This window comes from Centropristis striata, chromosome 3 (assembly GCF_030273125.1).
Source record: "Centropristis striata isolate RG_2023a ecotype Rhode Island chromosome 3, C.striata_1.0, whole genome shotgun sequence".
Classification (NCBI taxonomy): Eukaryota; Metazoa; Chordata; class Actinopteri; order Perciformes; family Serranidae; genus Centropristis; species Centropristis striata.
Window position 1 is genome coordinate 2,376,841 of NC_081519.1, and position 26,525 is coordinate 2,403,365.

General features: G+C 30.9%; 1 protein-coding gene across 3 annotated transcripts in view; it reads left to right on the top strand.

Annotated features, from left to right (window-relative positions):
* Positions 1-9,147: 9,147 nt before the first annotated feature.
* The window catches only part of tomm34 (translocase of outer mitochondrial membrane 34), a 33,922-nt gene continuing 16,544 nt past the window's right edge, over positions 9,148-26,525 (top strand). Inside the window, exons 1-4 of one of the 3 annotated variants that reach the window (XM_059330259.1) lie at positions 9,148-9,285; positions 16,970-17,119; positions 19,417-19,516; positions 20,466-20,618. In XM_059330259.1, coding sequence (XP_059186242.1) covers positions 16,990-17,119; positions 19,417-19,516; positions 20,466-20,618 — 383 coding nt within the window. In that variant the 5' untranslated portion in view covers positions 9,148-9,285; positions 16,970-16,989. Of the gene's footprint in view, positions 9,286-15,299; positions 15,508-16,969; positions 17,120-19,416; positions 19,517-20,465; positions 20,619-26,525 lie in introns of those variants that run through there. The other 2 variants (XM_059330260.1, XM_059330258.1) reach the window with 2 other exon arrangements.

A 26,525-nucleotide genomic window follows, 5' to 3' on the forward strand; every position in this document is an offset into this window, starting at 1 on the left:
TGCCCTTGAAGAAATAAAAGAAAAACCTGATGTAACCAACAAACCTGTGTGCTGTCCTCTTTCTTTAACAATACACTGTAAAAAAAATGTCAATTTTATGGTGAAAAACTGCTAAACCATGACAGTTAAAGGCCGTAAAATGATAAATGGGTTAATTTAGTTTCAGTAAAACACTGTACAGAAACACTGTAAATGTATATGTCAGCCAAAACAGTATTTTTTTTTAACATTTATTATTAATAAAATTATTAAAAAGACACAAAATTACCCAAAAAAATACACAGAATTACCAAAAAAGACACAAAATGATTTAAAAAAACAACTAAATTACTTAAAAAAGAAGCAAAATGACCAAAAAAGACAAAAAAATATTTTTAAAAAGACACAAAATGAGCAAAAAAGACACAAAATTACTAAAAAAAGACACAACATTTTAAAAAGACACAAAATTACCAAAAAGACTGAAAAACCTGATGTAACCAACAAACCTGTGTGCTGTCCTCTTTCTTTAACAATACACTATAAAAAAAATGTCAATTTTAGGGTGAAAAACTGCTAAACCATGACAGTAAAAGACGTAAAATGATAAATGGGTTAATTCAGCTTCAGTAACAATTAAACACAGTAAATGTATATATATCAGCCAAAACAGTATTTTTTTTTTAACATTTATTATTAATAAAATTATTAAAAAGACACAAAATTACCAAAAGAAAATACACAGAATTTCCAAAGAAGACACAAAATGGTTTTTAAAAAAAACGAAATTACTTAAAAAAGAAACAAAATGAGCAAAAAAGACAAAAAAATATTTTTAAAAAGACACAAAATGAGCAAAAAAGACACAAAATTACTAAAAAAAGACACAACATATTAAAAAGACACAAAATTACCAAAAAGACTGAAAAACCTGATGTAACCAACAAACCTGTGTGCTGTCCTCTTTCTTTAACAATACACTGTAAAAAATGTCAATTTTAGGGTGAAAAACTGCTAAACCATGACAGTAAAAGACGTAAAATTATAAATGGGTTAATTCAGTTTCAGTAACAATTAAACACTGTAAATGTATATATCAGCCAAAACAGTATTTTTTTTAACATTTATTATTAATAAAATTATTAAAAAGACACAAAATTACCAAAAAAAATACACAGAACTACCAAAAAAGACACAAAATGATTTTTTAAAAAAACTAAATTACTTAAAAAAGAAACAAAATGACCAAAAAAGACACAAAATTACTAAAAAAGACACATTTTAAAAAGACACAAAATTACCAAAAAGACTGAAAAACAATTAAACACAGTAAATGTATATATATCAGCCAAAACAGTATTTTTTTTTTTTTACATAAAAAAAAAAAAAAAAGACAGTACTCCACTGTAAAATACACTGGCACTGTGTTTGTAGCAAAAATATACTGTAATATATATACAAGCCATCACTTTTGCATTTATTTTCTGTAAAAAATACTTTTTCTCACTGTTAAATGTACTAAACACCATATCTCTAGCAAAAATATACTGTAATATTTAATGGTAAAATCTTTAAATTATGCAGCATTTATAAAAAAACAAAACATTACTCCACTATAAAAAAAACACTGGCAACGTGTTTGTAACAAAAATATACTGTAATATATATACAAGCCATGACTTTAGTACATTTAACAGTGAGAGAAAAGTATTTTTTACAAAAGATAAATGCAAAAATTTAACACCAAATCTCTAACGAAAATATACTGTAATATTTAATGGTAAAATCTTTAATTTATGCAGCATTTATAAAGTATTTTCTTGTCAATTATATGGCAGAACAGCGTTTCTTTTGATGGAAAAACGTTTTATTTTTTACGGTAAAATATGGAATAATATGGCAATCTTAAATGGGAAATCAACAGTGCTAATATAATTTTACCGTAATATTTAAAAAAGTTGCACAGTGTACGACCTACACTGTAAAAAAAAAGTCTGTAGATACTTTTACAGTGACCGTAAAATGATAAATTGGTTAATTCAGTTTTAGTAACAATGAAACACTGTAAATGTATATATCAGCCAAAACAGTATTTTTTACAGTTTTATTTTTTGAAAAATACATTACTCCAATGTTAAATACACTGTAATATGTATTAAATATATATATATATATATATATATATATATAAGCATCACTGTAATTTTTGCATTCCTCTTTTGTAAAAAAATACTTTTTCTCAATGTTAAATATATGAAACACCATATCTCTAACATAAATATACTGTAATATTTTATAGTAAATTTTTTAATTTATGTGGCATTTATAAAGTATTTTCTTGTCAATTATATGGCAGAACAGCGTTTCTTTTGATGGAAAAACTTATTTATACAGTAAAAAATGGAATAAAATGGAAATCTTAAACGTGAAATCAACAGTGCAAATATCTTTTTACCGTAATATTAAGAAAAGTTGCACCGTAATTATTACGGTAAAATTCTGGCAACCACAGCTGCCGTTTTTTTACCATAAAAACAACAGGGTTTTTTTTTTTACAGTGTACAGTATGCTGAAGGTTCACAGACATCCAATAAAAGTTGACACAAATATAAAGGCCAAAATAACACTTTACTTTATGCATGTTGGAGATATAGTGTGTTGAATTTCAGGAAAATATGATGGTACTCCTGTTGTTAATCATGATAAGTAATTAGATATGAGAATAGGGCAGATTAAATAATGTATAGCATCTGCCAAAGTGCATTTTCAGAATACAAAAAGAAAAACAAAATAACATACAATTAATGCAGCAAAAATGTAAAATAAATAAACAGAAAATAAGTGGAAGTGGGAACATGTCAAAAATGTTTTTTTTGTTTTTTTAACTTTATTTAAGTATTCAATTTACAAATTATGTCAAACATTAACACATAACACAATACATAAGAGCTCTTTCACAGATACAAAAACAAAAAGTCAATAAATGAAATAAATTAATTTACTGAATATATTCCCAAAGTCTCAGATAAGATAGAACCTAAATAATAATAAATAAATAATTAAATACTAATAGCTAATACAAAATCATAACATCATAAAATGCCAGAGAGTACATCAAATATCTTTTCATAGTAATCTAAAAATTGTGTATTCTTTTTATTTTTAATCAGGGCTAAGGATTTATAAAGTGAATTAAATTCAACCAAAAAATGAGGAAAGGTTGGCTTGGAGGCTGAACATTTTTGCTTATGAATAAAATATTTTCCCAGTAAAATGAAAAAATTCACTAAATACTGAAGACACTTGTTCTTCTTATTTTCATAATAACATATAACATATTTTAGGGAAAAACAGTATGACATGTTAACATGGGTGAAGACATTTATTTTGTGCAGAATAAGATAGTTATGATGACATAAATCATTAAAAAAAGAAAGAAAACAAAAAAATGGAATAAAATAGAATCTATTTTTCACAACACTTTCCCAAGTGCCCACAAGTGTCATGAATATTGGGTAAAAATAAATAAATGTGGCTCCACATATTGTACATATTGAATTATTGTCATGTTTCCAGCCTCTCCTGTCCTCTCCCCTCTGCTCTGTGTAAACAGCCTCTCCTGTCCTCTCCTCTCTGATCTGTGTAAATAGATTTTCAGTGAACATTTGTCATATGACCATTTGTCCCAGGAGAATCAATCATGGCTTTACAATGTCTCTGAAGGGCAGAATTTAATGTTTTTAACAGGATCTGGTTCGTGCAAACGGCATAATGTAATAATAATAATAATAATAATAATAATAATAATAATAATAAATAATGTATAGCATCTGCCAACGTGCATTATCAGAATACAAAAAGAAAGACAAAATAACATACAATTAATGCAGCAAAAATGTAAAATTAATAAACAGAAAATAAGTAGAAGTGGGAACATGTCAAAAATGTATTTTGTGCACAATAAAATAGGTATTATGACATAAATAATTAAAAAAAGAAAAGAAAAAATGCAGGTTGAATTTCTCTGATAAATTATGTTTTAAAAAATTTAAATAAAATAGAATCTATTTATACAACACTTTCCCAAGTTCCCACAAGTTTTGAATGAATATTGGGGGGAAATTATGGCTCCACATATTGTACATATTGAATTATTGTCATGTTTCCAGCCTCTCCTGTCCTCTCCTCTCTGATCTGTGTAAACAGCCTCTCCTGTCCTCTCCTCTCTGATCTGTGTAAACAGATTTTCATTGAACATTTGTCTTATGACCATTTGTCCCAGGAGAATCAATCACGGCTTTACAATGTCTCTGAGGAGCAGAATTTAATGTTTCTAACAGGATCTGGTTCGTGCAAACGGTTTATTTTTGGCAACATTTTAAATTAGACATGTAGAATAAGGTGATTTTGACAGAAGTATCACTATATTAACCTTTGTTTTGGTTACTTTTTCCAACGGAATCTTTTGTAACTTATAATCTATTCTCCCATAATGCCTGTTTTCAGTTTCTTTCTATGATACGTGGTGTATTTTCGGCAATTACTTAAATTACTTAAAGAAAGCATACAGGGTTCAAGAGGATAAATAAAAGAAACACAATGACCAAAAAAAAGACACAAAATTACAAAAAAATACACAAAATTATTTAAACAGACATAGAATTATTAAAAAGACACAAATTATTAAAAAAGACAGAGAATTATTAAAAAGACACAAAATTACCAAAAAGACTGAAAAAACACTAACTTACATAAAAAAAGACACAAAATGACCAAAAAGAAATACACAGAATTACCAAAAAAGACACAAAATTATTTAAAAAAGACACAAAAAAGACACAAAATTAATTAAATAAAAAAACTAAATTACTTAAAAAAAGAACAAAATGACCAAAAAAGACACAAAATTATTTTTAAAAAGACACAAAATGGCCCAAAAAGACACAAAATGAGCAAAAAAAGACTCAAAATGAACAAAAAGAACACAAAATGACCAAAAAGACTGAAAAAACACTAACTTACATAAGAAAAGACACAAAATGACCAAAAAAAATACACAGAATTACCAAAAAAGACACAAAATTATTTAAAAAGACACAAAAAAGAAACAAAATGACCAAAAAAGACACAAAATTATTTTTAAAAAGACACAAAATGACCCAAAAAGACACAAAATGACCAAAAAAAATTAAACAAAATTACCAAAAAAGACACAAAATTATTTTAAAAAGTCACAAAAAAGACACAAAATGAAATAAATATAATAATACATCAATAAAAGACAGATGAAACAGCAGTTTTTGCTTTAGATTTGAAACTACAGACTGTAACAACGTGAGATTTGCCTCTTAACATGTTACACCTCTTCCTCCTCACTCTCTCTTTCTCTTTCCCTAAAATAGAAACCAAGCAACTGCTGCTGTCTGTCTAATGATGCGTTCACTGCTCTGGGAAAGATGTAGTAGAAATGAGCTTTCACCTAAAAAAAAGCTAAATAAAACATGCAATCTCTAATTAAAAACTTCTTCATAAAAGCTCCTCTTTGTGTTCAGCCCTAGCTGATAATGCTCCCATTAAATCTCTAATTTACTTAATTAGTTTTTTTAATATTTTAATTTATTTAATTAATTACATCAATTCACTGTGATTTTTTGTTGGAATTTGCATTTTCTAATCAAACTTATTATATTTTTGTTTATATTTTATTTCTTTACTTTTAGAACTGGAGGTATATACATAGACTATATATATATATATATATATATATATATATATATATATATATATATATATATATATATAAAGACAATAACAACAGCAAAAAGAATTGTGGTCCAAATGTAATGTTTTCAGTAAAGTTACTTCTATTGATTTATTTTGACCCCTACCATGTTTTGTTACTTCATTACTTTATTTATTTTTCATTTCCCTTTATGTTTTATGTACGTAATCTGTTTAAATTAAAGTATTATTGTTTATTTGTATCATTGTATTGTTTGCCGATTTTTAAAAACACATCTGTCAACTCAAGACAAGTCAAAGTTTATTGATAGAGCACATTTAAAAACAACCTCAGTTGACCAAAGTGCTGTAGTTATTTGAATAAACAAAATCATACACAAATATAGTAATCAATAAAAAACAATGGAAACAATAAAATACTAGATAGATAGACAGACAGACAGACATACAGATATATATATATATATATATATATAAAAACTTTGACTTGACATGACATATGTATTTTTACAAATCAGCAAACAATACGATGATACAAATAAACAATAGTACTTCTAACGTATATAGTCGCTGTGCACTTGTGTTTTTTATGCACGCTGTTAACTGAACTTTATTTGTTTCACGGCACCTTACATTTTTATACCGTATATTTATATTTTATTCAATCTATCTATCTATCTATCTATCTATCTATCTATCTATCTATCTATCTATCTATCTATCTATCTATCTATCTATCTATCTATCATCTATCTATCTATCTATCTATCTATCTATCTATCTATCTATCTATCTATCTATCAAGTATTTCATTGTTTCCATTGTCTTTTTTTATTTATTACTATATTTGTGTATGATTTTGTTGTATTTTAAAAAGGAAATAAAAGAGTAAGAAGTAAAACAGACTAAGATACCATATATTTATAGTTTCTTCTGCACTACAATCAATACTCCTTCTTTAGACATTTTTATTTTCCTTGCATTTTATTGCTTAAATCTATCTATCTATCTATCTATCTATCTATCTATCTATCTATCTATCTATCTATCTATCTATCTATCTATCTATCTATCTATCTATCTATCTATCTATCTATCTATCTATTTGTGTATGATTTTGTTGTATTTTAAAAAGGAAATAAAAGAGTAAGAAGTAAAACAGACTAAGATACCGTATATTTACATTTTTATTTTCCTTGCATTTCATTGCTTAAATATGCCTAGGTTGTTCTTTTTATTTAATTGTGTTGTTTTTTTGTGTTCTCTGTGTGTAATGCTGCTGCTATCTATCTATCTATCTATCTATCTATCTATCTGTCTATCTGTCTATCTGTCTGTCTGTCTATCTATCTAGTACTTCATTGTTTCCATTGTCCTTTTTTTATTTATTACTATATTTGTGTATGATTTTGTTGTATTTTAAAAAAGGAAATAAAAGAGTAAGAAGTAAAACAGACTAAGATACCGTATATTTATATTTTATTCTGCACTACAATCAATACTCCTTATTTTATTGTGTTGTTTTTTTGTGTTCTCTGTGTGTAATGCTGCTGCTATCTATCTATCTATCTATCTATCTATCTATCTATCTATCTATCTATCTATCTATCTATCTATCTATCTATCTATCTATCTGTGTATGATTTTGTTAAATTTTAAAAAGGAAATAAAAGAGTAAGAAGTAAAACAGACTAAGATACCGTATATTTATATCTTATTCTGCACTACAATCAATACTCAAACTGCTTAAATATGCCTAGGTTGTTGTTTTTATTTAATTGTGTTGTTTTTTTGTGTTCTCTGTGTGTAATGCTGCTGCTATCTATCTATCTATCTATCTATCTATCTATCTATCTATCTATCTATCTATCTATCTATCTATCCATCCATCCATCCATCAAGTATTTCATTGTTTCCATTGTCTTTTTTTATTTATTACTATATTTGTGTATGATTTTGTTGTATTTTAAAAAAGGAAATAAAAGAGTAAGAAGTAAAACAGACTAAGATACCGTATATTTATATTTTATTCTGCACTACAATCAATACTCCTTATTTTATTGTGTTGTTTTTTTGTGTTCTCTGTGTATAATGCTATCTATCTATCTATCTATCTATCTATCTATCTATCTATCTATCTATCTATCTATCTATCTATCTATCTATCTATCTAGTACTTCATTGTTTCCATTGTCTTTTTTTATTTATTACTATATTTGTGTATGATTTTGTTGTATTTTAAAAAAGGAAATAAAAGAGTAAGAAGTAAAACAGACGCATGCTGGGCTTACACCAAACGATTTCCCAGTCCCAGACTAAAAACTGAAAGTCTTTAGTAATTCTAGGAGTTTTACTGGAGTCACAGCGCTCCGTCATCTCCATGGTTAAGTGTAAGGTAGTAATCTGCTGTTTCATATCAGTCTTTTCCTAGTCTTGGGTTTGGATCATATCAAACGTGTTTGATATGATCACAAGTCGCAGTGACGTAACACAATCAACAACCAATAGATGAGCAGATCGGCCAGTAAAACCATAGACATATATATATATGACATATATATATATGTCTATGAGTAAAACCACTTCGACAGGAAAAAGTTACATCATAACAATAATGTTAGTAAGCTCAAGCCTAAATACAAATATAGAGATGCAATATCTTTACGGCCGCAATCGGGATTTGGGGGCGCTGTTTCTTAGTAAAGAGAACAGTAGGGAGACCCAGTTAAAATGTATAAATAAATGTATGCCTATACATAAATAAGTAATAAATAATCGATAATTAATGTATGATTAACTAAATGAGAGTTGAAAGAGCTGATAAATATAAGTATTCAATTAAACACATAATTAAATAGGACATAAATGTATATCATGAATTCTTTTCTAAATTTTCCTTTCCTTTATTCTTCTTTATCTATTCTTCTTGTCTATTTTTACTGTAAAATAGTCAACTTTTCATGTCGGAAAAACAGAAACCCCTTTTCAGCTTTGTGAGGGGCATTTTGTGGCGTCTTCTTTTTTTTCCCCCCAACACAAAGCATTGCAAACACAAACATTGCATGGTAGGTAAAAAATGCCAAAGGAAATCTAGTTGTAGTCTTGTAAATAGTGACCCTGCAAGATTCACAGTCTTTGTAGAATCTCAGTGTGAGACTAGGCTGGGACTAAAAACTCTAAACTCTTGTCTTTAGATGTGAGCAGGTGTGAGCTGATAGTCTTGCAGGAGTCTTTCCAAATCTTTTCAAAGTCTTCTGGTGTATAGGTAGCATAAGATGTTGCATCTAATTTGCCCACCAGATGGCACACTGAGCACTTAAAACTCCTACAACTTCCGAAGGACGTGAACGCAGCGTGACAAAGGAAGCGAAACCGACACAGACGTCTCTTCGCCCCATGTGTCGCCCCCACAGGCGAAAGTAATGTCAGTTTTAACAACCGACACAATCATTCCAGTTACTTCCCGGTGCCGGTAACGTTAACTAGTCTGTGGTCCGAGTGTTCTGTGCCCCGAGAGAGAGGATCTCTCCGCGGTGTCGACTTCCTCCAGAGCCGGCAGAACCGGTAAGAAGAGTTCCAGCCGTTCCTCATAGACCATCTATGGTATATATATATATACAGCCCCAGCGTTAGCATTAGCACGGCTAGCTTGCTGTGGTTAGCTTGCTTCAGACGCCACTGGAGCTAGCGTCACTTAGCTTAGCGAGCTAACTGAGCTATTAGGCAACAACAAGAGTGAAAATAACGCTAGTTTTAACTCTCTGGAGGCTTTTTTTGGGTTATTTAGTCCATTTATGAATCCTTTCCATCCTGCCTGTATACACAACTTATAGAATGTTTAAATGCCATGTTGGTATATATATATATATATCTATATATATATATATATATATATATATATATATATATATATATATATATAAATATATATATATATGTAAGCATCACTGTAATTTTTGCATTCCTCTTTTGTAAAAAAAATACTTTTTCTCAATGTTAAATATATGAAACACCATATCTCTAACATAAATATACTGTAATATTTTATAGTAAAATCTTTAATTTATGTGGCATTTATAAAGTATTTTCTTGTCAATTATATGGCAGAACAGCGTTTTATTTTGATGGAAAAACTTATTTATACAGTAAAAAATGGAATAAAATGGAAATCTTAAACGTGAAATCAACAGTGCAAATATCTTTTTACCGTAATATTAAGAAAAGTTGCACCGTAATTATTACGGTAAAATTCTGGCAACCACAGCTGCCGTTTTTTACCGTAAAAACAACAGGTTTTTTTTTACAGTGTACAAATATAAAGGCCAAAATAACAATTTACATGCATGTTGGAGATACAGTGTGTTGAATTTCAGGAAAATATGATACAGGTACTCCTGTTGTTAATCATGATAAGTAATTAGATATGAGAATAGGGCCAATTAAATAATGTATAGCATCTGCCAAAGTGCATTTTCAGAATACAAAAAGAAAAACAAAATAACATACAATTAATGCAGCAAAAATGTAAAATAAATAAACAGAAAATAAGTGGAAGTGGGAATATGTCAAAAATGTTTTTTTTGTTTTTTTTAACTTTATTTAAGTATTCAATTTACAAATTATGTCAAACATTAACACATAACACAATACATAAGAGTTCTTTCACAGATACAAAAACAAAAAGTCAATAAATAAAATAAATTAATTTACAGAATATATTCCCAAAGTCTCAGATAAGATAGAACCTAAATAATAATAAATAAATAATTAAATACTAGTAGCTAATACAAAATCATAACATCATAAAATGCCAGAGAGAACATCAAATATCTTTTCATAGTAATCTAAAAATTGTGTATTCTTTTTATTTTTAATCAGGGCTAAGGATTTATAAAGTGAATTAAATTCAACCAAAACATGAGGAAAGGTTGGCTTGGAGGCTGAAAATTTTTGCTTATGAATAAAATATTTTCCCAGTAAAATGAAAAAATTCACTAAATACTGCAGACACTTGTTCTTCTTATTTTCATAATAACATATAACATATTTTAGGGAAAAACAGTATGACATGTTAACATGGGTGAAGACATGAGAACACAAAAATGTATTTTGTGCAGAATAAGATAGTTATAATGACATAAATCATTAAAAAAAGAAAGAAAACAAAAAAATTGAATAAAATAGAATGTAATTTTCACAACACTTTCCCAAGTGTCCACAAGTGTCATGAATATTGGGTAAAAATAAATAAATGTGTCTCCACATATTGTACATGAAGTTGTCATGTTTCCAGCCTCTCCTGTCCTCTCCCCTCTGATCTGTGTAAATAGATTTTCAGTGAACATTTGTCTTATGACCCTTTGTCCCAGGAGAATCAATCATGGCTTTACAATGTCTCTGAGGAGCAGAATTTAATGTTTCTAACAGGATCTGGTTCGTGCAAACGGCAAATTAAATAATGCATATAGCATCTGCCAACGTGCATTATCAGAATACAAAAAGAAAGACAAAATAACATACAATTAATGCAGCAAAAATGTAAAATTAATAAACAGAAAATAAGTGGAAGTGGGAACATGTCAAAAATGTATTTTGTGCGCAATAAAATAGGTATTATGACATAAATAATTAAAAAAAGAAAAGAAAAAATGCAGGTTGAATTTCTCTGATAAATTATGTTTTAAAAAATTTAAATAAAATAGAATCTATTTATACAACACTTTCCCAAGTTCCCACAAGTTTTGAATGAATATTGGGGGAAAATTATGGCTCCACATATTGTACATATTGAATTATTGTCATGTTTCCAGCCTCTCCAGTCCTCTCCTCTCTGATCTGTGTAAACAGCCTCTCCTGTCCTCTCCTCTCTGATCTGTGTAAACAGATTTTCATTGAACATTTGTCTTATGACCATTTGTCCCAGGAGAATCAATCATGGCTTTACAATGTCTCTGAGGAGCAGAATTTAATGTTTCTAACAGGATCTGGTTCGTGCAAACGGTTTATTTTTGGCAACATTTTAAATTAGACATGTAGAATAAGGTGATTTTGACAGAAGTATCACTATATTAACCTTTGTTTTGGTTACTTTTTCTAACGGAATCTTTTGTAACTTATAATCTATTCTCCCATAATGCCTGTTTTCAGTTTCTTTCTATGATACGTGGTGTATTTTCGTCAATTACTTAAATTACTTAAAGAAAGCATACAGGGTTCAAGAGGGTAAATAAAAGAAACACAATGACCAAAAAAAAGACACAAAATTATTTAAACAGACACAGAATTATTAAAAAGACACAAAATTACAAAAAAGACTGAAAAAACACTAACTTACATAAAAAAGACACAAAATGACCAAAAAAAATACACAGAATTACCAAAAAAGACACAAAATTATTTTTTAAAAACTAAATTACTTAAAAAAGAAACAAAATGACCAAAAAAGACACAAAATGACCCAAAAAGACACAAAATGAGCAAAAAAAAGACACAAAATGAGCAAAAAAAGACACAAAATTACTAAAAAAGACACAAAATTTTAAAAAGACACGAAATTACCAAAAAGACTGAAAAAACACTAACTTACATAAGAAAAGACACAAAATGACCAAAAAAAATACACAGAATTACCAAAAAAGACACAAAATTATTTTAAAAAGTCACAAAAAAGACACAAAATGAAATAAATATAATAATACATCAATAAAAGACAGATGAAACAGCAGTTTTTGCTTTAGATTTGAAACTACAGACTGTAACAACGTGAGATTTGCTTCTACACCTCTCCCCCCTCACTCTCTCTTTCTCTTTCCCTAAAATAGAAACCAAGCAACTGCTGCTGTCTGTCTAATGATGCGTTCACTGCTCTGAGAAAGATGTAGTAGAAATGAGCTTTCGCCTAAAAAAGTAAAAGAAAACATGGAAACAATAAAATACGAGATAGACAGACAGACAGACAGACAGGCAAACAATACGACGATACAAATAAACAATAGTAGATAGATAGATAGATAGATAGATAGATAGATAGATAGATAGATAGATAGATAGATAGATAGGTAGATAGATAGATAGATAGATAGATAGATAGACTTTATTTATCCCAAGCTGGGAAATGACAGTACTTATAACGTATATAGTCGCTGTGCACTTGTGTTTTTTAACTTTGTTAACTGCACCTTATTTGTTTCACAGCACCTTATATTTTTATACCGTATATTTATATTTTATTCTGCACTACAATCAATACTCCTTCTTTAGACATTTTTATTTTCCTTGCATTTTATTGCTTAAATATGCCAAGGTTGTTTTTTTATTTAATTGTGTTGTTTTTTTGTGTTCTCTGTCTGTCTGTCTGTCTGTCTGTCTGTCTGTCTGTCTGTCTATCTATCTATCTATCTATCTATCTATCTATCTATCTATCTATCTATCACACTGTGCAATAACAAAATAACAAATAATAGCCTGGTTCATTACATACTGTCTATGCACTTTATGTGTTTTTTATGCACACTGTTCATTGCACCTTATTTGTTTCATAGCACAAACATTTTTATACTGTATATTCATATTTATTCTGCACTGGGATTCTATTCTACTCCTTAATACATACTCCTTCTTTAGACACTTCCTTTTTGTTATTGTATTTTTATATTTTATTGCTTGAAGTATGCCTAGGTTGTTCTTTTTATTTAATTGTGTTGTTATTGTCTCTGTGTGTAATGCTGCTGCTACACTGTAATTTCCCAGCTTGGTATAAATAAAGTCTATCTATCTATCTATCGATCGATCTGTCTGTCTGTCTGTCTGTCTGTCTGTCTGTCTATCTATCTATCTATCTATCTATCTATCTATCTATCTATCTATCTATCTATCTATTTGTGTATGATTTTGTTGTATTTTAAAAAGGAAATAAAAGAGTAAGAAGTAAAACAGACTAAGATACCGTATATTTACATTTTTATTTTCCTTGCATTTCATTGCTTAAATATGCCTAGGTTGTTCTTTTTATTTAATTGTGTTGTTTTTTGTGTTCTCTGTGTGTAATGCTGCTGCTATCTATCTATCTATCTATCTATCTATCTATCTATCTATCTATCTATCTATCTATCTATCTATCTATCTATCTATCTATCTATCTATCTATCTATCCATCCATCCATCCATCCATCCATCAAGTATTTCATTGTTTCCATTGTCTTTTTTTTATTTATTACTATATTTGTGTATGATTTTGTTGTATTTTAAAAAAGGAAATAAAAGAGTAAGAAGTAAAACAGACTAAGATACCGTATATTTATATTTTATTCTGCACTACAATCAATACTCCTTATTTTATTGTGTTGTTTTTTTGTGTTCTCTGTGTATAATGCTATCTATCTATCTATCTATCTATCTATCTATCTATCTATCTATCTATCTATCTATCTATCTATCTATCTATCAAGTATTTCATTGTTTCCATTGTCTTTTTTTATTTATTACTATATTTGTGTATGATTTTGTTGTATTTTAAAAAAGGAAATAAAAGAGTAAGAAGTAAAACAGACGCATGCTGGGCTTACACCAAACGATTTTCCCAGTCCCAGACTAAAAACTGAAAGTCTTTAGTAAATCTAGGAGTTTTACTGGAGTCACAGCGCTCCCGTCATCTCCATGGTTAAGTGTAAGGTAGTAATCTGCTGTTTCATATCAGTCTTTTCCTAGTCTTGGGTTTGGATCATATCAAACGTGTTTGATATGATCGCAAGTCGCAGTGACGGAACACAATCACCAACCAATAGATGAGTAGATCGGCCAGTAAAACCACTTCGACAGGAAAAAGTTACATCATAACAATAATGTTAGTAGCTCAAGCCTAAATACAAATATAGAGATGCAATATCTTTACGGCCGCAATCGGGATTTGGGGGCGCTGTTTCATAGTAAAGAGAACAGTAAGCAGACCCAGTAAAAATGTATAAATAAATGTATGCCTATACATAAATAAGTAATAAATAATCGATAATTAATGTATGATTAACTAAATGAGAGTTGAAAGAGCTGATAAATATAAGTATTCAATTAAACACATAATTAAATAGGACATAAATGTATATCATGAATTCTTTTCTAAATTTTCCTTTCCTTTATTCTTCCTTATCTATTCTTCTTGTCTATTTTTACTGTAAAATAGTCAACTTTTCATGTCAGAAAAACAGAAACCCCTTTTCAGCTTTGTGAGGAGGCATTTTGTGGCGTCTTCTTTTTTTTCCAACACAAAGCATTGCAAACACAAACATTGCATGGTAGGTAAAAAATGCCAAAGGAAATCTAGTTGTAGTCTTGTAAATAGTGACCCTGCAAGATTCACAGTCTTTGTAGGATCTCAGTCTGAGACTAGGCTGGGACTAAAAACTCTAAACACTTGTCTTTAGATGTGAGCAGGTGTGAGCTGAGAGTCTTGCAGGAGTCTTTCCAAATCTTTTCAAAGTCTTCTGGTGTATAGGTAGCATATGATGTTGCATCTAATTTGCCCACCAGATGGCACAATGAGCACTTAAAACTCCTACAACTTCCGAAGGACGTGAACGCAGCGTGACAAAGGAAGCGAAACCGACACAGACGTCTCTTCGCCCCATGTGTCGCCCCCACAGGCGAAAGTAATGTCAGTTTTAACAACCGACACAATCATTTCAGATACTTCCCGGTGCCGGTAACGTTAACTAGTCTGTGGTCCGAGTGTTCTGTGCCCCGAGAGAGAGGATCTCTCCGCGGTGTCGACTTCCTCCAGAACCGGCAGAACCGGTAAGAAGAGTTCCACCCGTTCCTCATAGACCATCTATGGTATATATATACAGCCCCAGCGTTAGCATTAGCACGGCTAGCTTGCTGTGGTTAGCTTGCTTCAGACGCCACTGGAGCTAGCGTCACTTAGCTTAGCGAGCTAACTGAGCTATTAGGCAACAACAAGAGTGAAAATAAAGCTAGTTTTAACTCTGTGGAGGCTTTTTTGGGTTATTTATTCCATTTCTGAATCATTTTCTTCCTGCCTGTATACACAACTTAAAGAATGTTTAAATGCCATGTTGGTATATATATATATATATATATATATATATATATATATAGATATATATATTTTTTTTCAGCACAACCTCTCCTATATGACCTAATAATAATTGCTTTTTTATTCTGACTTACTGGATCAACATTACAAAATGGCTAATAAAGACTAAAAAAGACACTATATGATTAAAAAAAGACACAAAATGGCCAAAAAAGACACCAAATGACTACAAAATGACAAAAAAAAAGACACAAAATGACTCAAAAAGACACTAAATGACTAAAAGAAGACACTAAATGACTCAAAAAGACACTAAATGACTAAAAGAAGACACTAAATGACTAAAAGAAGACACTAAATGACCAAAAGAAGACACTAAATGACTAAAAGAAGACACTAAATGACCAAAAGAAGACACTAAATGACTCAAAAAGACACTAAATTACTAAAAGAAGACATAAAATGACTAAAGAAGACACTAAATGACTAAAGAAGACACTAAATGACTAAAAGAAGACACTAAATGACTAAAAGAAGACATAAAATGACAAAAAAAGACACAAAATGACTCAAAAAGACACTAAATGACTAAAAGAAGACACTAAATGACTAAAAGAAGACACTAAATGACTAAAAGAAGACATAAAATGACTAAAGAAGACACAAAATGGCAAAAAAAATTACACTAAATGACCTAAAAATGACACAAAATGGCAACACTACTAATGTCAGTTAGTTAAGCTGTTTTGTGTCGCAATTACTGAAAAAAATAAAAAAATAAATAACACTAACACTAAATCACCCAAAGCATTATTTTCTGCATTATATATTGAGTAAAAAATATGCCTTCGATAGGCCAATAATAATGGTCAATTGATATATCTTTTGGGTGTATTCAAAATTTTAGAAACCCCTCTCACTACACTACTCTTTAAAATTGTACCTATTGTAGCTTAATTGCAGACACTATTATACAGAAAAATGTAGCTCAAAGTAGAGCATTAAAAATGACCATAAGTGTAAAATTATAACCTCTCCACAATAGTTTGTACAAAACCGAGCCTTTACCCAGGAGTATTAAATAAACTGGCCACTAAGAGGATATAAAAATGTTAATTTTAGCAGCATATTTGATCAGTAGTCCAGTCCAGGAACTGTTTATACAGCTATCGGTTTCTAACCAATGTTTAATCTTTTCAGGTATCCCTCAGAAAGAAAAGATGCCTCAGAAACAGAAGTCCAAGTCCTGGACGGAGTTGAAACAAAGTGGAAATGAAAGTTTCAAGACGGGCCAGTACGGAGAGGCCACCAATTATTACAGCCAGGCAATCAAAGAGCTGGAGAAGTCCAGTAAGTGTTTCAACATTCATACACACTGTACATGGGTGGTTGACGTGACGCTCAATTTTTGTGTTCCCAGTGACAAATATTACTAAAATTTGATAATATTTCATTAGAATTAATGTTTTAATATGCAGTTCATTCTTCTACATCTAATCCATCTGCAAACAATGAGTATCGTTCTTCAACTATGCAAATATTCTGTTTTGAACATGACATTTGTCCACCTTTCTTCATTATCAATTAGTATGTCAGTTTTTCTCATTTATTTTTTGTTGAATCACTTAATTTCTTAGTCCAATTACAATTTCCCAGAGCCCAAGTTGGTTTATCTAAAATAAAAAAAATTCAGATTACGAATAACAAATTAGAAAATCTTAACATTTGAGAAGCGAGAACCAGTAAATATTTGACTTACTCGAGTTTAAGTTGCAAAATTTCAGAAATTCCTCATTTTTTCCCCCTCTTAAATGTGTTGCGACGTTCTGTAATATATATATTTATGTATATATATGTATATGTATATTTATGTATATGTATATATATATATATGGGTGGTTGACGTGACGCTCAATTTTTGTGTTCCCGGTGACAAATATTACTAAAATTTGATAATATTTCAATAAAATTAATGTTTTAATATGCAGTTCATTATTCTACATCTAATCCATCTGCAAACAATGAGTATCGTTCTTCAACTATGCAAATATTCTGTTTTGAACATGACATTTGTCCACCGGTGCAACTGTCCTAGGTAGCATTACTTATCTTAAAACAACTGTAATTTAATGAAAAATTAATCTAAATACATTAAAATACTTGAATGCATGTCATACGAGTGTTTACTTAATGAATCTATATCAGGGGTGTCAAACTCAAATACACAATGGGCCAAAATTTAAAACTTGAATAAAATGGCGGGCCAACATTGAACAAATAAACCTTTTAATATATACCAAACATGTTTTGCTTTAACATTAAATATGGAACCAGCAACGCTTATAAACATACAATATATAACTAAATAGTGCAGACATGCAAAATCTAATTTCAAATAAAAAACACATCAATGTCATTAATTTATTAAATAAAAATTAAATAAAAATCGTATGCCTCTTTTCTATTTGCATCCTTCTGATTTAAATATCAAAATAAACTTTTTCAACAGGTTAATACATTTAAAAATAAAATAACAATAATAAATCTAGTATTAGCGGTAAATGCGCCGTATAATACCGGCGGGTCAGCTTTTATAGTACAATAATAAGATAATAATTTGATATTGGCTCGCGGGCCAAATAAAATTACACTGCGGGCCAAATTTGGCCCGCGGGCCAGAGTTTGACACCCCTGATCTAGAGGATATAAGTGTTAAGGTCCCTATGTAGAGTTATTATGACACATGACATTTTGTCCTCCTGGAGCAACGCCATGATGTCGATATAAAACAGGCATTAATGTGACCACCCCATTACTGAGAGGGGTCCTTCCAGAACCAGGAAGGACAGAAGAATCTCTGGACACAAGATCACTTCTGTCTCAAATTATTATAATATATTATATTATTATACAAATATTTTCATAATATTACTAATATTTCCGTGCAGTGTTGGAACTGGTCGTCTTCAGGTAGTCCCTTGGTACAACGCAGTTTAAGCATTGATCTGAATATTTTTTATCAATTTACATTGATTGATCATTGAAAATAATGTAAATTGATAAAAATATTCATAACTAATATGCCTTGGGCTTATCTATCTTACCTGTCCAACATTCTCTGAATTAAATAATGACATTCTTTATTTTGTTGCACCGGTGGACACATTTTAGGACTACCACACCAAAAAGTTAATAATATGCTAAATATATGAAGAATTAGAAATGGACACATTCAGTTTTGAATTATGCACATATAAGGGAATATAATTGTATGTCATTTGACATATATTTTTGAATTATTCTTTTTTTTTCACTTTGAATTTGAGTTCACGTCAACCACCCACATTTAGATGTTTACTAGGTGCAAGTTTATTGACCAATGGGATGATTGAAAAAGCCATATCTGCATACGCATTTATTTAAATCAGTAATGAGTTTGAATTTTGTCAGGTTAAAAATATACTTTTTAAATGGTTACCGCACCAATTTGTATACAGAGAAGTTTTGGTTTCTTTGGATACCCATCAAGCAGATAATATCACAGGGAGAATACAATGAATAGTGAATCAGTTGTAGATGGAAACAAATATTTGTCTGTGTCTTCTTAGATGAAAATAGTTTTTACAGAGTGTAATTTCTCTCCTCAGATAAAAAGAACCCAGAGGATTTGGGCATTTTGTACTCAAATCGTGCAGCCAGCTACCTGAAAGATGGCAACTGTGCAGAATGTGTCAAAGACTGCAATATGTAAGTGTTTTTATTTGTGATTTATTACTGTTTACTTATTAACAATTTTGTACAGTGTTATTTGTGTATACATTTTTGTAGTTTTTGTTTTTTGTGTGTCAAATCACGTTATTTTTAGGTATACCACATTATTATAAATGTTCATCTTTCAGCAAAATTAAATAAATACAATTTAAAAAAATTAAATGTGAAAGTAAATAAATAGGGAAATCAATGCAACAGTAAATAAATACAGAAGCAAATTGAAACAAATGTCAATTAATGTCATTTTATAATGAGTTACTTTTGATGTTAGCAGCTTGTGTCCTCAATATTTTGTCCATGACGTTTTCAAAATAAGTCAGATTTAAAAAAATAAAATAAAAAGCTAAAAAATAAATAAAAATAATGATAAATAAATAGAAAAAAATAATAGGTAAAAACATAGAAAATTGTAAAGTTATAAAATTAACAAAAATAAATGAATTTTAAAAAATATTTTAAAAATGTATCATGTTACCAAATGAATGAATAAATACATGAGCACAAATCCAGGCTGTGAAGTGTTACAATGCACTGCTTAAATAAGTGTGTGTGTGTGTGTGTGTGTGTGTGTGTGTGTGTGTGTGTGTGTGTGTGTGTGTGTATTTGTCACTTTTTGTAGCCTGAGGAAACATTTTGTCTTTAAATTGTTTACAGAAAAAAAGAGAGAAAAAACCCTAAACGCCGGAAAATGGCCCCAGATTGACAAACATAAACGCACATTTGAGCTCTATTTTAATTAATAAAGTAATAATCAATCATGAACATGTTAAACTTACCAAGCACGCATCATTGTGTTGTAGTTAGGATGTTTTTCTAGCCGTTGATTGTCTGTTAAAGCTTTCAGTCTTTACCTTGTTCCAGCTGGAGATTGAGCCTCTTGATGAATATATCTTAACTAGTAAATTGACCATCTTTTTGTCCTCAGGTCTCTGGAGTTGTCTCTGTTCAATGTGAAGTCTCTGCTGCGTCGTGCTGCTGCCTACGAGGCTCTGGAGCGCTACAGGCTGGCTTACGTAGACTACAAGACCGCTCTGCAGATCGACTGCAACATAGCAGCTGCTCACGACGGCACCAACAGGTACCTGAGCTGCAGAACGGGCCCAGTGTCACATATTAGAAGTGGCCAAGAGCTTTAAGATTCATCCACTCTGGGAATTATTTTAACCCATAAGAACCTATGGTGACACGGGTGTAACAAACACTTTAAATCTTCTAGAATCTCCCATATTCAGCTTTATGCTTCACCTTAACCCATTAAATCCCAAAGCGACATATACTTAACACCCTGGGTGTGACTGGAAACAGAAATCTAAAGTAATTTAAACCCATTTAACAATTTTAATCTGTTAGAGTGTCCTTAATTGCATTTAACCCTATTAGGGATTGTTATTTGTTTTTATTTATTATTGATTTATTATTATTTTGTTACTAAAAAACCAAATCTGAAAAATAATTTGTTGTTGCACTATTGCACTATTAATGTCACAATTTAAATATATGTTGTGGAGATGCAGAGAAAAAGGCAAATTTGTGTTTCTGTAAGCAGAAAAGGTGTTGAGTTTATTTATATTAAAATAAGAAATATCATAAAAAATAAATACCATAAACACCCAATGTGACATATATGTCACATCGCAGATCTTTGACATTTAGGGGTAGTATTTTAAAAAAACATCATCAGAAATGTTCACTTGGTCTGTGGTATATCCCCCATAATTTTCGTTCAAGGATAAATAGGTCTGGGTTCTTATGGGTTAAAAAGATTAGGGCCGGGACTTTAACGTGTTTAATTAAGATTAATTAATGACACAAAAATTAACGCGTTAAAAAAAATTGACGCATTTTAATCGCGTTTATTTTTGCACCGCGGAACGTTTCTCACTGGATGAGTTTCAGGAGGACCGATTATACTGGAGCACCAACTAGCGTTGATGAGTTGATGATCCTGCCTGTATACACAACATAAAGAATGTTTAAATGCCATATATATATATATATATATATATATATATATATATATATATATATATATTTCAGCACAACCTCACCTATATGACCTAATAATAATTGCTTTTTTATTCTGACTTACTGGATCAACATTACAAAATGACTAAAAAAGACTAAAAAAGACACTATATGACTAAAAAAAAGACACTAAATGGCCAAAAAAGACACCAAATGACTACAAAATGACACCAAATGACTCAAAAAATACACTAAATGACTGAACAATACACTAAATGACTAAAAAAATACACAAAATGACTAAAAAAAGACACAAAATGACTGAATTATGTGTTCATTAGCAAATATTAAGTCTTTATTTTCAACTGACAATAGTGAGTATAATGGCTCCACTCAATTAAAACTAATGTAGTTCACCACAACTAGCGTTAATGAGTTGAGACAACAACAAACCACATTGAACATGAAGGAAGAAGCTGATGAGACCTTTGGTTGGCCCCGTGGATGATGGGACATTTAGTTACTAAAAACCAATGGATGGAAATGACAAAAAAAGACACAAAATAACAAAAAAAAGACACAAAATTGCTAAAAAAAAATAAAAAGACACAAAATTGCTAAAAAAAAGACCCCAAAAGACCCAAAAAGGGCACAAAATAACTAAAAAAGACACAAAATGACAAAAAAAAGATACAAAATGACCAAAAAAAGACACAAAATGACTAAAAAAGACACAACAACAGACACTGATCGATAAGAGCATGGTTGTGTTGCTAGGCAACAAGGAATTCACATATCACCATAGCAGCACATCGAGCCTCAAGTATCACCTCAATGCTAAACATATAGCAGCTAGCGGCTAGTGTGCTAGCTAGCGTGGATTGTGTTTTACTTCAAAAACCAAAGTATTCTAGTTTACAGAAGGTCGACCTACTTATAGGCTACCTGGATTTATGAAATGTTCTATATTTATAAATATGCTATTGCTACACTTAATGGCAAAAACTGCACTGGTCTGTTGGACTTGAACAAAAATAAACAATATTTTTGTTGCTTAAGCTTATGTATTCAGTCATTATTCAATGGTATACTAAAAATCCATGTGAAAAAAATTACTTCTCACTGTTCTCAAGTCAAATATTTATATGCGATTTAAAATGCGATTAATTTCAATTAATTAATTACAAAGCCTCTAAATAATTAGATTATTTTTGTTAATCCAGTCCCGGCCCTAAAAAAGATACTAAAATACTGAATCTTGTTTCTCTCAAATGCACATCTGTCTTGTCACAGTGCCAAAACAAACATGAATCCACATCTATAACTTTGAAATAGGTCGGCTTCCTGTTTATGGGTCAAAGACGAATAAGGATTTAAAATGTGAAAATATATGAAAGTGTCTAAAAATGCCTATTTAAGCTCTTTCTATGTTTATTAGACTGTTCTGTATACAACTCAACAACAGAGAATAACTTTAAGAATGAAATTTGCATATTTTTTGTGGATTGTATGCAAAATGTATAAAAAATGTCCTTCCCGGGTAACGGGAATGGATTTTAAAATAATTCAAATTTCTACCATTGTTAGCTTATAAAAGTTAATAGATATCAATTTTTAGAGTTCAACCAACAATTACTGCTCAGAAAAACATAGTTTTATCAAAAATGTTTGCGATGTATTTGGTTAGTTATACTGGAATGGGCTTATTAGGTGCTCTTGATCATACAATCTTTCATGCCAAAAAGAGAAGAAAACTGGAAAATGTATTAGAATACTTTACAGTAAAGGCAAAAATATTTGTCATTGTATCCTCAACTCAAGAAAACCTGATTGTGTAAGATAATATTACATTTTAGCTTAAATTACTTCACTGCATCACTGTTACCCGGAATGACATGTTGTTATCCAGGAAGGACGTACTGCAAGATTTCAAAGTTTTTCACTACTCATGAATATATCTTTTCAACAGTCATACATAGTATGAAGGGAGAGACACTGAGAACTGTTAAATATTTGAAAAATAATTTTTCAATCTTGATTTCAAAAACAGAACTGACCGTTTAACAGAAGACAAGTCAGGTCGAGAAAGAAAGAAAGAAGGAAAGAGAAAGAAAGAAAGAAAGAAAGAAAGAGATGGGGTCAATTTGACCCTTGAGGACGGTATGAGGGTTAAATGTAGGCATTTCATAAATTAATTTTGCCGGCATTTCATAAATTGTGTGCGGGGGGTTAACGACTCTGCCTTTTGAATGATCACAAATGAGGCCTCCAAACAAATCTTCATAACTCAAAACTGAGGATCTCACTATGTAAATTCATACATTTTCAGAAAGAGTAGGACCTGATGTATGTAGGGATGTACTGTATAAAGTGTTCATGTAGTATGAAATATGTGGACATGTTCATAGTTCAAACTTGGAAGAAGAAGGAAATCTTAACTGTTTCTATCATGAATTGAAGAAAAAATACAACTTAACATCATAAAATATCAGACACACATAAGTCTATTATTAATATAATATTACAATATCAACTTGATGCTTAAAAAATACGAAATAAAATACTATATTCATCAACATGTCCATTGTGGATAACAGAGGACATGTCCTGGGTAACAGAAGATCTTCGTTATCCAGGGAGGACATATTGTTATCCAGGGAGGACAAATAAGCTATTTTCCCGCCAAAACTTGGCCAAACAATGGCCTAGATAACTAAAACATAACGTAGTCTTCATCACATCAATGATAGATTTCACATGGAAAAGCCATTTTTTAAATAATAAAACCAGCATATGTTTTATTAGCGTTATCCAGCAAGACACATGATTTTAGGACATCATACACCAGTGACCAAAAAGGTCCAAATATCAGCATTTAAAGAGAGACTTATTGACCTTTCAAGAAGTTGTCTGGGTGCATCAGAGTCTTCTTGATTATGATGTAGCTGGTCAAATGACTACAGAAATGCTTTATGGGTAATAGTGGAATTTCAATGTCTGTTACCCAGTGAGGACATTAGGGAAATCCAAAAATGCGGACAAAAGTATTACCTGTGTAAAAATGTAAAAAAGCCTTGGGTTGTTACTGTATTAGTAGGTATTATTGCAAACAACACCACAATTATGCCCAAGTAGATTATGTATACATTTCTTAATTTTTTTTTATATTTTGTCAAATTTTTATAGTTAGATTTAAGCCCGGACGTTACTCAGGAAGGACATTTTGGTACTTTTGAGCACCATAGCTCCTTAAATGTTTATTTCTTACAATAGGTAATGATATAAGTAAGTAAAGAGGAGTGAGTTGGAGAACATAATGTAGTGTTTTAAAATGTTTATTTATTTATTACATAATAAATATGCTTCGGACCCTGAAATTGAGACGTCTCGTCTTTGACCCTTATACAGAGCACTTCTCACATCAGCCAGCTTGTCGTCTAGTTTGTGAGAGTGTGTGGCTGAATTTGTGTGCGTTTTTTTCTGTCAACCTGTTGTTAAAGTCAACAGGATGTTTTTATCTTTCCAGCCATCTTTGATGCTCTCTTTGCTGTCTGCTAGCTGTCCATTTGTTACCTGTGTTAATTTTGGCCGCTAATTTAGATTTATGCTGCATCCCAAAGCCCTTAAGTTTCGCCTCCTCTATCCTCTATCCTCGCTTGAACCGGAAGTTCTTTCGCGGGCGCCATCTTTAAGACCGTCCCAAAGCTCTTATTTGTGATCGGAGGATAGAGGATAGAGGATAGAGGAGGCATATCGGAGGAGGCACAAGCGAGGATACACGAGAGAATCCTATGCGGAAGTCTTTTAGCGGTGGCCCCGCCCCCTGACTCGTTGAATAGACGCAGCAGCTGATCGGACTGATGTTATACATCAACATCGCTGTAGTTTGATACCGGAGTGAAGACAGATCACAGATTAAACTAAAGTGTGTCACCACAAGTTTTATATTTTATTTATATGATTCACCATGTAATTAAAATCTGTTTTATTGTGACTCTGAACAACAAAAACACCACAAACATATTTCTACATTTATAATAAATTAAGAGAAACATCGCTCTAGAAGTTATTTTCCTTTTTCCTTTTTTTCCTTTTCGTGATCTGTTTTTTCCACCGTACAGATTTATTATGGATATTATTAAAGTAAAAAAAAAAAAAAACAGTAGAGAGTCTGAGAGTCTGTCCTTCAGCAAGAAACACTTTTACATCGTTTGTCATTTTCATCAGTACCACGCGAGGCTGATCATTACTGAGTGACATAATTTACATTTTACCTTCATCATCTAACCTAATAAAATATTGGCCGGTGTTCAGCGGACACAATCATGTTCTGGTATATTAAATAATTAATTTATCACCAGGATCGTCTACTACGACGGCGTATTAGGGCAATATACGAAATAAATAAATAAATAAATAAATAGGAACCCAGGGGAGAGGGACCCAGCCACCATGGCATGATTAAAAACAGATAACATGAGATGATGGTACTACATCACCACATTTCATTCCTTTCTACCTGCGGGATGTCTCTTCTTCTCCATCACTCGCTCTGTTTAAGGTGTTTTATCAGAGTGATCCGACTGACGCTCCTCCTCCTCGCGTTCACACGGAGCGCTGTCTCTCTTTCAGACCTCCTCTGCTCCTTGTTGACAGTTACAGTGTGTAACGTTCGTCTAAACTTTTTTCACAGCAGCAGGTTTATTGTTCCCAGCCTTCATTCCTCACGGTCATCCTCATGTGATGCGTCTTTACGCTGCCATGGAGCCGGGTTTATGGAATCTTTATTCATCTTTTTGAAGTGTGTGTGTGTGTGTGTGTGTGTCTGTGTGTGTATGTGTGTGGCACCGGACGGACCCAGTGAGGCATGGACCAGTATTACCCCCCCTCCCCCGGGTCCGTATTTTTTTTTCATACTTGGCCCTAATAGTTGTCCTAATACAGCAGCAAATAATAATTAATAAATTATATAAAGACATTCCCGTGCCCCTGAGCTGGACACAGTTCACAGTATAAATAC